A 14,391-nucleotide genomic window follows, 5' to 3' on the forward strand; every position below is an offset into this window, starting at 1 on the left:
CTGAAAATAAATTCTTAAATAAATGAACAAACTTAATCCATATTCCCATGTACAGCCAGAGCGTTGTCCAAAAGGTACCGCTCAGTACAGGGTATATTACATTTTTGTCCACTTGGGGCAGTACTGCAAAAATCTATTATTTATATTTTATTTCACCCTAACAGAACAAGCTGGAAGCCAGCTGCCAATCATTCTAATAAATACAATGATTTGCAAAAATGGTGGTGGCTATGTGTTTTGCTGAATATTTCTAGAAATATAAATTAGAAATAAATTCTACTCTTAGATTTAGTTAATGCATTTTCCCTTTCAGTGAAAAGTCTATATACAGTACATAATACTTGAACACAAACACACACATATATATATATATATATATATATGTTCACAGTAATCTTGTATGGATCTAGTAGGAGTTTATATACGTGGTATGCACATAAATTACAATAAAATAAAAGATGATGGCCACTGAAATGGTTGACATCAACGTGTGCAGGTGGCAGGTATACAAATGCACAAATGTATATGTCCAGATGAATCTATTAATTTTTTTTGTAATATACCATAAGTGCTTTTTCCTGCATCCACGTGTTTAGCAAATAGTGCAGCCCATGTTGTATATACCTGTATGTACCGAAGCATGTTTCTAAACACTCCCTTTCTTTTTCTAGAATCGCATTCCCGTAAATGGAGTGTTATTTTAGGAATCAAGGTGCACCAGATTTTCTCAAAATATAGGTCAGTGTCACCCATAAAGCCTGATTCAGAGATGAACGCATCTGCATTCCCTCTTGCATCTGTGGCAAAGGTGCGGCTGCGAGTATACACAATGCTAGTATCATCTCCTTCCCCTGTTGTACAAGCGTGCATCTGAATATGATAGGCGTGAGATGTCCACTTTCTGCATCTCTGCCCGCTGTAATAGCGCTGGTGATTCTTTAGCCACCACCATCAACACTTGTACTCATATGGCGGGCTCAGTTTCACCATCTGACTTTGGCCTCATATGGCTGTAGCTGAGCACCTGATAATGTGGGCGCTTTCACTGAAGCACAACATGCCCATGAGACACTTTTTTGCATTCACTTCTAGCCACCTCCCAGAGCACTGCCCATTTATCAAACACTGTCCTGATCGCAACAGCTTCTCTGTTTCATGCGTGTGCCATAGGGGTTTTTAGAAATTTTCACATATGAGCGCGTGATAAAAATCAACTAAGTGAACAATTGTCATTGTCTGCGACCCAGGATCAGGCCCTTAGTGTGCTGATAACACTGTGTTGTGTAAAATGATGAGCAGGCAGTCTTTTAAAAGACATAAAAAGTACACTCCAGGGAGGCTTACTAATCATTCCAGCTGAACATTTATAGAAATGCATTGACAAACCAAAATACAATTCATAATATTTCAGACCAAAAACTGCTGCTTCTACTGCTTGTGAGTGTAGGGGACAGGGTGCAAATTTAAATGTGACATTCTAAATTTAATATTTAACAATCTGAAAAAACTTTTGGGATCATCTGTTCCTCCCCAAGCAGATTGCTTTCTCATACCCAACTTTATTGCATTATAAAAATAAACATTTTTGTGCATATCTCCTTGGTTTTAGAACACCTGCCATACTTAAAGGTAAAATTAAAGCTAAAATACAATACATTTTAATATTAAAAGTATATATGCAAATGATGCTTTATTTTTATATAACGTGTAATCCACTATTGCTAGTAGTAGTAGTGTGCATGTTAAGGTTCTCAGTCATCAGTCATTTCAGACTAAAATAGACTACTTCAAAATAATCCAACACAAGAAAGTCTACAGTGTACAGGGGAAATTATGCCCCAATTATTATAGTGCAGACATTGGAATACTGGACTCCTAGGCAACGTGCAACACAGTGTGAATGTGGTGCACTGTCATATGAACTAATAATTCCAACATGGGGCCCGATGTAATGCCATCTGAGGTAGACGGAGGTGCGGGTTGCCGGCTGAACTCTGATTTATTTATTTTTTAAACTGGCAATTAATTACAAAGCATGGTTTTGCCTTGTAAATGATTACCGCTTAAAAAGGAAAAAGTCAGAGTTTCGCCGGCAAACTGCAACTCTGACAGCATTAAATCCAGCTCATGGACTTTATTTTAAGCACGGCTAAACTGCTCTATGGGGGTCATTCCGAGTTGTTCGCTCGCAAGCTGCTTTTAGCAGCTTTGCACACGCTAAGCCGCCGCCTACTGGGAGTGAATCTTAGCGTATCAAAATTGCGAACGAAAGATTAGCAGAATTGCGAATAGACACTTCTTAGCAGTTTCTGATTAGCTCCACACTTACTCGGCATCTGCGATCAGTTCAGTGCTTGTCGTTCCTGGTTTGACGTCACAAACACACCCAGCGTTCGCCCAGACACTCCTCCGTTTCTCCAGCCACTCCCGCGTTTTTCCCAGAAATGGTAGCGTTTTTTCGCACTCACCCATAAAACGGCCAGTTTCCGCCCAGAAACACCCACTTCCTGTCAATCACATTACGATCACCAGAACGAAGAAAAAACCTCGTAATGCCGTGAGTAAAATACCTAACTGCATAGCAAATTTACTTGGCGCAGTCGCACTGCGGACATTGCGCATGCGCATTAGCGACTAATCGCTCCGTTGCGAGAAAAAAATAACGAGCGAACAACTCGGAATTACCCCCTATGTGCATGCCTCTCTGAGAGAGATAAAGTGGAGACAGATGAAGAACCAACCAATCAGCTCCAGTCAATTTTTCGAAACAACCTGTAAAACAACAGGTAGAATCTGATTGTTAGTACTTTATCTCTCCGCTTTATGGGGGTAATTCTGAGTTAATCGCAGCAGGAACTTTGTTAGCAGTTGGGCAAAACCATGTGCACTGCAGGGGAGGCAGATATAACATGTGCAGAGAGAGTTAGATTTGGGTGGATTATTTTGTTTCTGTGCAGGGTAAATACTGGCTGCTTTATTTTTACACTGCAATTTAGATTGCAGATTGAACACACCCCACCCAAATCTAACTCTCTCTGCACATGTTATATCTGCCCCCCCTGCAGTGCACATGGTTTTGCCCAACTGCTAACAAAGTTCCTGCTGCGATCAACTCAGAATTACCCCCTATGTCTCTCCAAGTTTTGATAAATCTCACCTTTTTTCACCAATGCTATCAGGCCTAGCTTGCATCAAGTACTTTACTTATACAAGGAGAATAGGAGACAAGGGAATTACGGTCTAGACCAGTGGTTCCCAATCTGTGTGCCTAGGCACCCTGGGGTGCCTCGGGACACTTGTAGTGTTTAAAGTAAGTAGTACCAACAGTAAGGTTATGATATATTGTTGCACTATGCACCCCCATAAGTCCTGTATAACATCAAGTTCAGACACAATGACATAGATTTCACAGTAACTGTGCTTACAGTATTAAAACATCAGGGAATTAATTCACTGTTCAATGTATTTATTGATTCATGATAATTCGCCAAAAAATGCACATATAGTACATGCTCTTACAGAAGTAAATGAGTACATATTTTTATTATATCAAAGTTAATAAATTATAACAAATTGCAATTTAATATGCTAGATTTGTTTGCAGAGGTCGTTCGTGAATAACAGTGCTTTATCTTTTGGAGACTTGGAAGGACACTGGTTCTAGAGATAATGCCTGTATGGATCTTTCCAGATCCCAGTATATTGAACAACTAAGTCCTTCTTTTATTTATACAGAGAGGAGGCAGCCATTTTGTGGACTATATTCATAAGAATGCAGTCTATTAGTTCGGTGACCTTAATGAAGCATGAGAACATTGTTCCATCCTATTTAATGTCTTATGCCTCAGTGATGTGGTTCCTAGTGAACGGATAGGTTGTTTTCGAGTAAATATTTTTTCAGCCATCTAATGTCACTGGTTAGCAACAAGTTAATAGGCTGTACTGTTTTGAATAAAGGGTCAACCTACAAAATGGTCGCTTTCACTGTGTAGGTAACTGGCATACTTCAGTTCAGGAGTGTTTTGACATGATGTGATAAATGCCCACCATACAACCACAAGAAAAAAGGCAACAAAATAAAAACAAACACAGTGTAATATAATATACCACAGAGATACAGTGCACACCACACACCATTAGAGAGCATACAATATATATGTTTTTTAACATTCATTTCAAATGAGTTGGCATAGAATATAAATCAGTGCATTTTTTTAAATACAAGAAAAGTAACCTATAAAAACCCTGCAAAGTTATCTAAAAGAATACACATGCATTTGTACTATAATGTAATATGTTGGGAGTGTTTTATTAACTAATGCTGGGCATACAATATACAGTTATTAATTGTACTTTATATGTGCTTCACAGATCTGAAAATATAGATCGTCTGAGTTGCTGTATGGTCCAGCATATCCATTCGATGCAATATATTTTAAGTTGCAAATTGGTCACATCGGCGAGTGTATGCACTGCCAGAGCTGACTAATGGGCATTTTCCCTGTTCCATTACTGGGGAGGAACGGGTAAATGTCTCCTCCCTATGGGAGGAATGCAGATATTGTGTGGCCATAACTGTGAGATATCTGCTGGGTGTCTGGTTTACAGATAAATGTCTGACAGGCATTTTATCTGACCATCATGTATGCCCATCATTAGCTTCATAAAGTGACATACAAAGGCTTTAGCTATTTAAAAATATAAAAAAGCAACTTACAATATCTAGGTTTTGTTCCCCAGTATTCATAGCAGTTACATCTTACAGTAGCTTCAAAGAAAATATAGTTTCCCATTCAATATATATATATATATATACACATACATACACACACACACACATATATATATTAAAAACTATAATCAAATATTTTTTTTTTAACACAGAGCAGCAATACATTCCCAAAATCACAGTATGTGACAATCAAAACGTAGGATTCTGCATTCAGCATGCTTAACCAAAGCAAAGCTTGCGCATTAACAAAGACTAAAAGCATGATATTTGGCAAACAGTAGTGAAAACACCCGATATTAAAGGCTGATCACTTCCTAAAATACAGAATCAAAATGTTTAATAGGCTCCAATGTGCTTCCTTTACAACATGTAGTAATAATCATCCCCATATCTATCTGTTCTATCTGTCTTCTGTTGTTCAGTGACATAGGCAATACTAGCAATAACGCATTCACTACTTTAAGACTTACTAATTCTGATCGCTAATTTATTGGGATGTAGTCAGGTGAGCGGCAGTCGGGATCAAAGCGGTCAGCATACAGACACCGGGATCCCGGCCGCCAGGATGCTGGCAGGGGACCCAGGGCTATTCCCACTCATGGGTGTCCATGACACCCATAGAGTGGGAATAGAACCTGTGGCGAGCCCACAGCGTAGTGAGCCTCCAAGGGGATTCGTTGCGCTTGCCCCCCTGCCGGAATCCAAGCGTCGGTATGCTGGCCGGCGGTCACCTGACCCCAACCTAATTTATTCCCTCAAAGGAGAACAAGTTGGCTGTGCAGGTAATGGTGTTTTGTAGTAAATAAACACAATGGTTTTCTGAGCTATAGTTTGACTTGACTCACCTTATTACAGTATACCACTTATCTTAGGGCTGGTGGACATCCTACAGCAATGTTCCCCTCACAGCCACTGATAAAACATTACCTGTCTTAAAAAGCCTGTCTTGGTAAGAATCGAGCAGAGTACTGAATGAGACCCACCACACCAAACAGAACACCCAAGTCTAAGTAAGACATTTTAGCTGACCAAGTATACTTTAGAGTTCCAGCCAAAAAAGGGATTTTAATTTTGGGTGGAAATAAGTTTAAATAACAATGGGGGTCATTCCGAGTTGTTCGCTCGTTATTTTTTTCTCGCAACGGAGTGATTAGTCGCTAATGCGCATGCGCAATGTCCGCAGTGCGACTGCGCCAAGTAAATTTGCTATGCAGTTAGGTATTTTACTCACGGCATTACAAGGTTTTTTCTTCGTTCTGGTGATCGTAATGTGATTGACAGGAAGTGGGTGTTTCTGGGCGGAAACTGGCCGTTTTATGGGTGTGTGTGAAAAAACGCTACCGTTTCTGGGAAAAACGCGGGAGTGGCTGGAGAAACGGAGGAGTGTCTAGGCGAACGCTGGGTGTGTTTGTGACGTCAAACCAGGAACGACAAGCACTGAACTGATCGCAGATGCCGAGTAAGTGTGGAGCTACTCAGAAACTGCTAAGAAGTGTCTATTCGCAATTCTGCTAATCTTTCGTTCGCAATTTTGATAAGCTAAGATACACTCCCAGTAGGCGGCGGCTTAGCGTGTGCAAAGCTGCTAAAAGCAGCTTGCGAGCGAATAACTCGGAATGACCCCCAATAGTGGGTAGAGTAACAGTTCTACCTTTAAAAGTTATCATATGATATAATCCCCTTTAGTAAAACATTTTTTTTTATAAAATAAGTCAAACTATTTTTTTTAAATAATTACTAATTTGTTCTTGAATTACCAACATCTTTCTTATGCAACTATCTCCCCTTTCTGGACCTGTCCCAAAGGATGCATCTTCTGTATACCTCCTGAGTTAGCCAGAGGAAGGCAAAGAGGATGAATAAGCTCATGGCAATAACACTGCTGGGGGAATCACCTTTCTTTCCACTGTATGTGGCTCAAATGCTCTAAACTCAACAACATGACACCTGTGCTTATCTTTAATCCTACTTCCTTGGTGGGATCAGCACTAAATGCCGCCGGCCGGAATCTCGGCGGTCAAAATACCGACGCCGGAATCCCGACCACACAATCCCGATAGGGGTGGCGAGCGGAACGCAGTCCCTTGCGGGCTCGCTTCGCACGCCACGCTGCGGGCACGGTGCCTCGCTACGCTCGGCACACTATTACATTCTCCCTCTATGGGTGTCGTGGACACCCACGGAGGGAGAATATGTCGGGATTGTGGCGGTCGGGATTCCGGCGTCGGGATTTCTGCCGCCGGGATTCCGGCCAGCGGCATCTTGACCGCATCCCTCCTTGGTTATAGAACTTATTTATAAGACTAAGGTAGACCAAAATGAACTGTGACATCTGTTTCATCCTGCCGAGGAGATCCAAACTTCTCATGGCAGCACCAACCTATACCGAAACATTTGTGTTGTGTAAGGGTACACTATTGAAACAAAAATGATAAAACAAAAGGGAAAAAATATTATGTGCCAGATGATGCAATCTTAACATATAGTTACAGCAGGATAGATATCCCCTTTATTCAATGGGATAATTAATTAAAAGGCACAAACGTCTTTAGCCAACTTGCCAGAATTAGATATCCTAAATACAGTATATAAGCATGCCACCAGGAGGCACCACCGGTTCCTACCAAATACTGAACACTGCAGCATTTTGTGCATTTATCAGCAGCTAACAAAATTAACATTTTGTGCATACTAAATAATAATTGTGCGTATATTTTTTTTTAAATAAATATTATTAGACATGTGACAAGCTTTCAACATACTTAACAATTCGGGAACTTACGTCTACTCTGTTCAGTAAACAGATGCACATAGTACTGACCGGACACTTCTCTTACAGAGAATGTCAATGACATACCAGGCATTTTGTGTGGTTTCATTAGCAAACAAAAAATCCTTTTGCCATATTTCCGAATATGTTTCTTCTACATACAATGACTAGTGTGCAAATTGTTCTCCTGGGCAATGCAGCATTTCTCCAATCGACCCCCTGCTATATGGTGATATATAGACCAGTAAGGAGTGCAGAGTCTTTAATGTACAGCAGGGAGACAGTGGTGGAGAGACAGAAGTGTCCAATGTGGGGTATTAAAGGAAGATTACTTAAACATTCATATATTTAAGCTCTGCTTCCTAGATGTGAAACTTGCAACACTGTATCAGCATAGGCTCATAATGGCTAATCTTTTCTTTCACTGAGATTAAATGGTATTGAACATCAGAAGATAACAATAAGGAAAAGGTGACTTTATCAGATCTGGATAACATCAGAAATGTCAGCTTTAACTCTAGGTGAAACTAGGTACAGAGGCTAACATGCTAAATAATACTAAGAAGTTACTTAGCAAAACTGAAGATTTCTATTTGTGTCCTAGGGTGGAAGTCACCCTATGTATCCAACATATAGTATTTATGGTTATCCAGTAGAACCTGGACAAACGTAACATTATCTAATTAATGTCACAAAGATTAACTTACAAAAAGGAAACAGGTGGAAACCCAAAACATATTGTTTTGTGTCTGCCAGTCTGCTGTGTGTGTATACAGGTGCATATGCCCAAACGCAATGGACAATAAAACGCAGCACATGTGCCGATGTATCAAAATCTAATGGTCTACAGTGGCCAAGAACACTATGTGGATGCTTCTTAAACTGGGTTCATTACAATATCTGGAGTCACAAGCCTAGTATGTTTCTCCACTGAAGTACAAGACAAGGTAATGATCTCTGTTGACAGCCATTATCAGAGAGGGGTCCCTGCCTGTGCCCTTTAATGACAACAAAGTCAGGACGTAAGTTCTGCATAGGAAAAAAGTAAACAACCACTTTAAGAACCTCATCTCAAATAACATATATTATTAATCATTGAACTTGCATATACAATTTCTTTTAAAACTGTATCAATTATGACGTGTGTCCTTTTACTAGTGACGCCAAACAAGAATGGTTTGCTTTCTCCCCTTCTGCTGGTACACCCTTTGGACAGCTATTACATTTACTTTTATCTTAAAGGAATTTTTAGGCTCACAGAACTACACAGGGAAGGAAGACATTTTGTGGGCTGAACCAATATTCATGGGGAACAGCTTATCGGTATATCAGAAACAATCCCATCACTGAAGTATGAATTAATAGACCCCATGTTCACAGTTATTGGTACAACCTAAAAGCGTCCTGTCTCCCCAGTGTAGAGGCTAGATACTAAGTATAAATACAAAGACTGTTTAAGGTCTACAATATAACTTTACTTAGAACATACTGTAGATCTGTTATTTTGTATTTCTTTACATTTCCCTTAAAATGCTTTAAATCAATCAAATAATTTGAATGATATAAATTAATATTATAGACAATGAAAGCGAAGGCTTCAGTAGTAAGCGTTAAATCCCCTAGACCGATGTGGGGCCTGTAATATTTTAGAACAGTATGTATACCGTTCATGGTGCATAGAATCCACCAAATCATGTATTGGAGCTTTAATCTATTAAGAGAATAACCCGCTTGCTTAAAAAATATCAATATCAAGTTCACACTGAGTGCCAAATTTTCAGCATATGCAGCCAAAGAAGCTTTGGAATGTTGTCCAACACAGAGCAGCAGCAACGTGCCTCCACTTGCTGTAAGACTCACACTCCACCCCCACTGCGGTCCACCGGAATGGGTTCTCTCTGATCCAGGTTCTCTTCTACGCTTTTCATCAGCATGGCCAGCCGGCTGCTTGATACAAAACCTTTCTGGATCGCACTCATTAACTTGAAAAAGAAACAAAAAATAAAGAATATAGTTATTAGAAATGTCTAAGATGCATACAATATCACAGAGAGGTGTTTAACTATTTATACAGACATATGCACTGTAAAAGTGTATATCAGGTAAAGTCTGTTGGGGTCACTGTTGCTATTTCTGTCTATGTAATGCTTTACAGACAGTTTTTTCATCTGACTGACCAATTAGGGTGATACTGTATATTGATAACTCTAAGTAAATAATACAGTAGCATACAGACAAAGTAAACGATTTTATTGCTTGGTGGAACTTGTATATAAAATTAAATGCAGAACGACGCGTTAGTTTTGTGGTGGTCTAAATACATATATATCCTCAAGGATAAGCTTCTTCACCTTGTTCTCAATAATGCTTTATAGTCAACCCATAAAACGACACAATGTTGTTACATATAAAGGTGCATTACACACATGCCTAATTATGCAATGTATGACAAGTCCAGAAGGCCTATACTGTAATTTACCCACAAATCAATTACATTTGGATTAAATTAAAAAAATGTTAGCAGAATTGGAAAATGCTTGTCAGTGAAGAAGTAATTGACCTGGTAGCAGAATTTCACGCTAAAATTTTTACTCTGCCCTCCACTTACTTCTGGCCAAGACATTGGGGTTCTAGACCCTCCCTCATTAAACCACATTTTTTTGTGGGAAAAAATTGTAATTCCACAGCTCATTTGGAAAAATAAGGCGAGAGGAGCTTCCAGCATTTTTTTTATTACAATTTTGTTTTAATAAAAAAATAAAAACTATCTGCAAGAGCAGCTCATTTGTCGGTGATATATTCTGCTTGTAGGTATGAAATGGTTTTGAAGCAAGGGTTATGGATGAGAAGAACCAGTTTGGACTGTTGGAGAATGGGAAGAAGCTCACAATCTGGAATGTGGTTCTCTTACGTGTCACAACATATGTCAGGGAGGGGGAGAGGGTAGGCTGTTTACATAACCCATTCAGCAGCTTCTGTAGGCTAATGTCAGAGTGACATAACTGATAAGAAGTGAAGATGGGAATGCATTTCTTGTTGTTGCCAGAAAGTGAATGTTACTATCTATATGTTGTGCTTATGCTGTGATAAAAGTTGTATATGCTACTTACAAGGTGGTGTTAGACTCAAGCCCTTTTTCTACTCAGCCTATCAATGTGACAGCAGGACAGAAAACTAGCAGCATTTCTACAGACAGCAGGAAGCATGCAGGGCGCCCACAAGTTCATTTAAAATATTAAAAACACATTCCTCCTTCTCCATTGTTAAATTAAGGAGAGTGATTAATGTACTAGCCATGGTCTACAGCAAGCATCTTAGAAGGAGACTTGCATCACTGCTCTGTGCTGGTGATAAGGTTTAGATGCTCAGATTATATATAGTATTTGTTTCAAATTTGTCTAGACATGGTGGTGGGAACCTGAAATACTATGTAATGCTGTGACCTGTCTAATGTTCTGGCCACATGCTGCTCTAGCTTTACCCACTTCATCTCCTACTTGTCTGTGCGCTCAATAAGGTAGTAGGTGCTCTAGCTCCACTTACTTCATCTCCTACTTGTCTGTATGCCCAATAAGGTAGCACATGCTGCTCTAGCTTCACCCACATCATCTCCTGCTTGTCTGTACACCCAATAAGGTAGCAGATACTCTAGCTCCACCTACTTCATCTCCTACTTGTCTATACGCCCAATAAGGTAGCACATGCTGCTCTAGCTTCACCCACATCATCTCCTGCTTGTCTGTACACCCAATAAGGTAGCAGATACTCTAGCTCCACCTACTTCATCTCCTACTTGTCTATACGCCCAATAAGGTAGCACATGCTGCTCTAACTTCACCCACATCATCTCTTGCTTGTCTGCATGCCCAGTAAGGTAGTAGGTGCTCTAGTTCCGCTTACTTCATCTCCTACTTGTCTGTATGCCCAATAAGGTAGCAGATGCTCTAGCTCCACCTACTTTATCTCTTGCTTGTCTGTACGCCCATATTTTGATTAAATGATGACAACAGGTGCTCAGGCCCTATTAAAACACACTTAAAAAGTTATATCATAGACCAGTGGTTCTCAAACTGGGTGCCGTGGCAGATAGTAGTGCCTCGGGGCATTTGCAGGGGTGCTCTGTGTTGGCGGTGCAGGACTAAATACAATTATTTATGGTCAATGTAATAGGCAAAACCAGTACTTCTTGTTTTTTGTCCACATAAAATATGTGGACTAACAAAAGCAAATCCTGTCCCTCGCCACATAACTGAGCCTAAAGATGACATATAAACACAATTTACTTAATGTAATATAATATGTTTATACAAATTTTACAATAAGAAACTTTTGGCGTAAGGGTGCCGTGATTCCAATGTCTGATACTGATTTCTGATACTCTAGGGTGCCGTGATTCCAAAAAGTTTGGGAACCACTGTCATAGACACAGAATTTGATTCTGCAAAGAAAAAGGTTTAGTATTTACAGCGCAGGTGATAAATAGCTTTTCTCCAGCGCAGTTATTAAGATGACACATTTTATCTGCTGGGAAAAGTTGACTATTCTTTCAGCTAATGTTGCGTGTTTTGTCGGCGGAATGAAATGCTTCTGTGCTTGGAAGCTCAATGGAGTCTCAGGCTGTAAATGATGCATGAAACTAGTTATCAATTTCTGTTGAGGAGATTAGTAAAATCGTAAACGGTGTTGACTTCCAAGTGTTCACCTGTGTGCTTGTAATCTGAATTCTCCAGCTCATCAGCAAGGATTCCCTATGGCCTAAACTAAAATCATGAAAATGAATTATTGTCTACTTTATCTTCCTCGCAATTACAATATCCACATTGGGCTCAAGATGACAGCCAAGTTTTCCCGGAAGATATAAAAGCAATTCTATATACAACCAATCGTCTGTATGGCCTTCCTGTCAAATAGGGAATAAAAATGTTTCCAGTATAATTTCAAAGGAACAATTCATTGTTGTCAATGGTTAATAGAATATGCATTTAATCTGATTGAACCGGTGATAAATGTATTAAGGAATAATTATTCTTTTTTTGTGATGCTGGACACCACTGCAGAAAATTTTCTGCATTCAGATTCAACAATGCGCTTATCTGCAGCTCATCTCGAGAGAGACAATTACCATTTCCTTTCCCTTGATCTTGTTTGTTTAACTTGACATCCGGAAGAAAGGGCTGACATTGACCAAAATCCCTAGCATTAATTTATCTCATGTTCCGCATTCATCATCGCCTTGGCTCAGGAAAGAGCTGGCAGACGGCTGAAATACCTGCCCAAGTAAGAAAGACCTTACAAAAATAAACTTGAAATTAAACTCTACAATCCATCCAGATCAAATTGGGGTGTAAAGTAATTTGTTATACTTCAAAAAGCAAAAACATGGAAGGACAAAAAATACAAAGCAACTAAAAATATAGTTTTAGACACGTCTCTCGCCAATGCTATTTTTACCAATAACTGCTTTATCTTATAGTCTCTTTTACATCGTTTTTCCAAACTGGATTAGGTTTACAGACATGTATTTAGAATCCAAAGTTGACATTAGAAAATGTATAAAGTCCTGCAAATTAAATTGCAGGCCAAAGTATATAGTAAAGTCATCACTCTAGTTTGTATTAAAGGCACACTACCCATATTTTCTAAAAATCATGTTCCAGGACGTTAGCTTCAACGAAGGTGTTAACAAGCCTGCTGGCCAGTGCCTAGAATGTTTTTGCTCATGTCTTTGTCCTAGAATCCCTTCAACTGGCCCCAAAACTCTCCTGTTAATCTCCTGTATGATCCCCCACACAACCACACAAAAATGGCTTTTGAGCATAGGGTGGTGGTTGGGTATGGGTGTGACATGACCTCACTGAGGGTGTGGTATGACTTTACAGTGCACTGGAACATATCAGCTGGCCTGAAAATGTCAACGAGAGGCCCCAGGGAAGGGGGGGGGGGGGGGTTGGGGGGGGGAAGGAATACACAGAATCCTACCATAATTCCTGTTGAGGAAAAGCAAAAATCTATACAACCAACTGTACTCGTGAACAAGAAAAAGATAACCTATTAATATGTACTGCATCATTACACTCTTACAATGTTATGGACTCATTTAGAGGTCAACATATGTTCTTTTTGTAAAATATATAACGCCTAGTGGCAGGACTTGACCACAACACTAGTGATGTTGATCAGAGTCACAGGGGTGGGGGGCAATAGGAAGTAGAACAAAACACAGGCTTCACACTAAAGAGAAGGCATGACATGGACTAGTCATGTCAGTGCCGGACGTGAAGTTAAGTCAGTGTGGCGTGTGGGGACACAAAGCTGTAAAGACTTGGGTTTCTCATATTGGAGAAGGTTGGCATTGTTGGACAGGATTAGTGCAGGATGAGCTCTTGGTTATCCCTGGCATTTGTTCAGTGCATGGCGGCTGCAATGAGCAGATGTCTTTATGGGAGCCCCTAGAGGCAATGGGCCCTATGAAGAAGAGCCTATACTAAAATAAATATAGCAGCTGTAGAGGACAGAATTATTCTAGAGGACAGAATTATTCATATGGAAGAGAGGGTGAAAAGCTACCATTGCGCAGTGAGACTACCAGTAGAGGGAGAGAGTCCTTGCCTCATGTTAAGTCCCCTGCAGAGTATACAAGGGGGAGCGCTGGAGGCTACTGCGAGGCCATCCTGGGAAGAGACACCAAAGATGTGAGGAAGGATACTTATTTGTACAGCCCCTTAACAACTGCCCCACAATGAAGGGAGAAGATCACTGTATCAAGGCAGTACTAACCTCCGGGATCACGACCGTCGGGATTCCATACCCAACATGCTAAAATAATGCACATGGGGAAGTTGGCAAAGTTGTGTACCCATCATGCTGGAGAGAGATGTGTTAATATATT

At 40.0% G+C, this 14,391-nt stretch overlaps 1 protein-coding gene across 1 annotated transcript in view; it reads right to left on the bottom strand.

The window, feature by feature from the left end:
• Positions 1 to 3,449: 3,449 nt before the first annotated feature.
• GPD2 (glycerol-3-phosphate dehydrogenase 2) overlaps positions 3,450 to 14,391 on the bottom strand; it is a 368,081-nt gene continuing 357,139 nt past the window's right edge. The window contains exon 17 of the mRNA XM_063933701.1: positions 3,450 to 9,484. Within this exon, the coding sequence (XP_063789771.1) occupies positions 9,359 to 9,484 (126 nt within the window). The 3' untranslated portion in view covers positions 3,450 to 9,358. The remainder of the gene's footprint in view (positions 9,485 to 14,391) is intronic.

This window comes from Pseudophryne corroboree, chromosome 7 (assembly GCF_028390025.1).
Source record: "Pseudophryne corroboree isolate aPseCor3 chromosome 7, aPseCor3.hap2, whole genome shotgun sequence".
NCBI lineage: Eukaryota > Metazoa > Chordata > Amphibia > Anura > Myobatrachidae > Pseudophryne > Pseudophryne corroboree.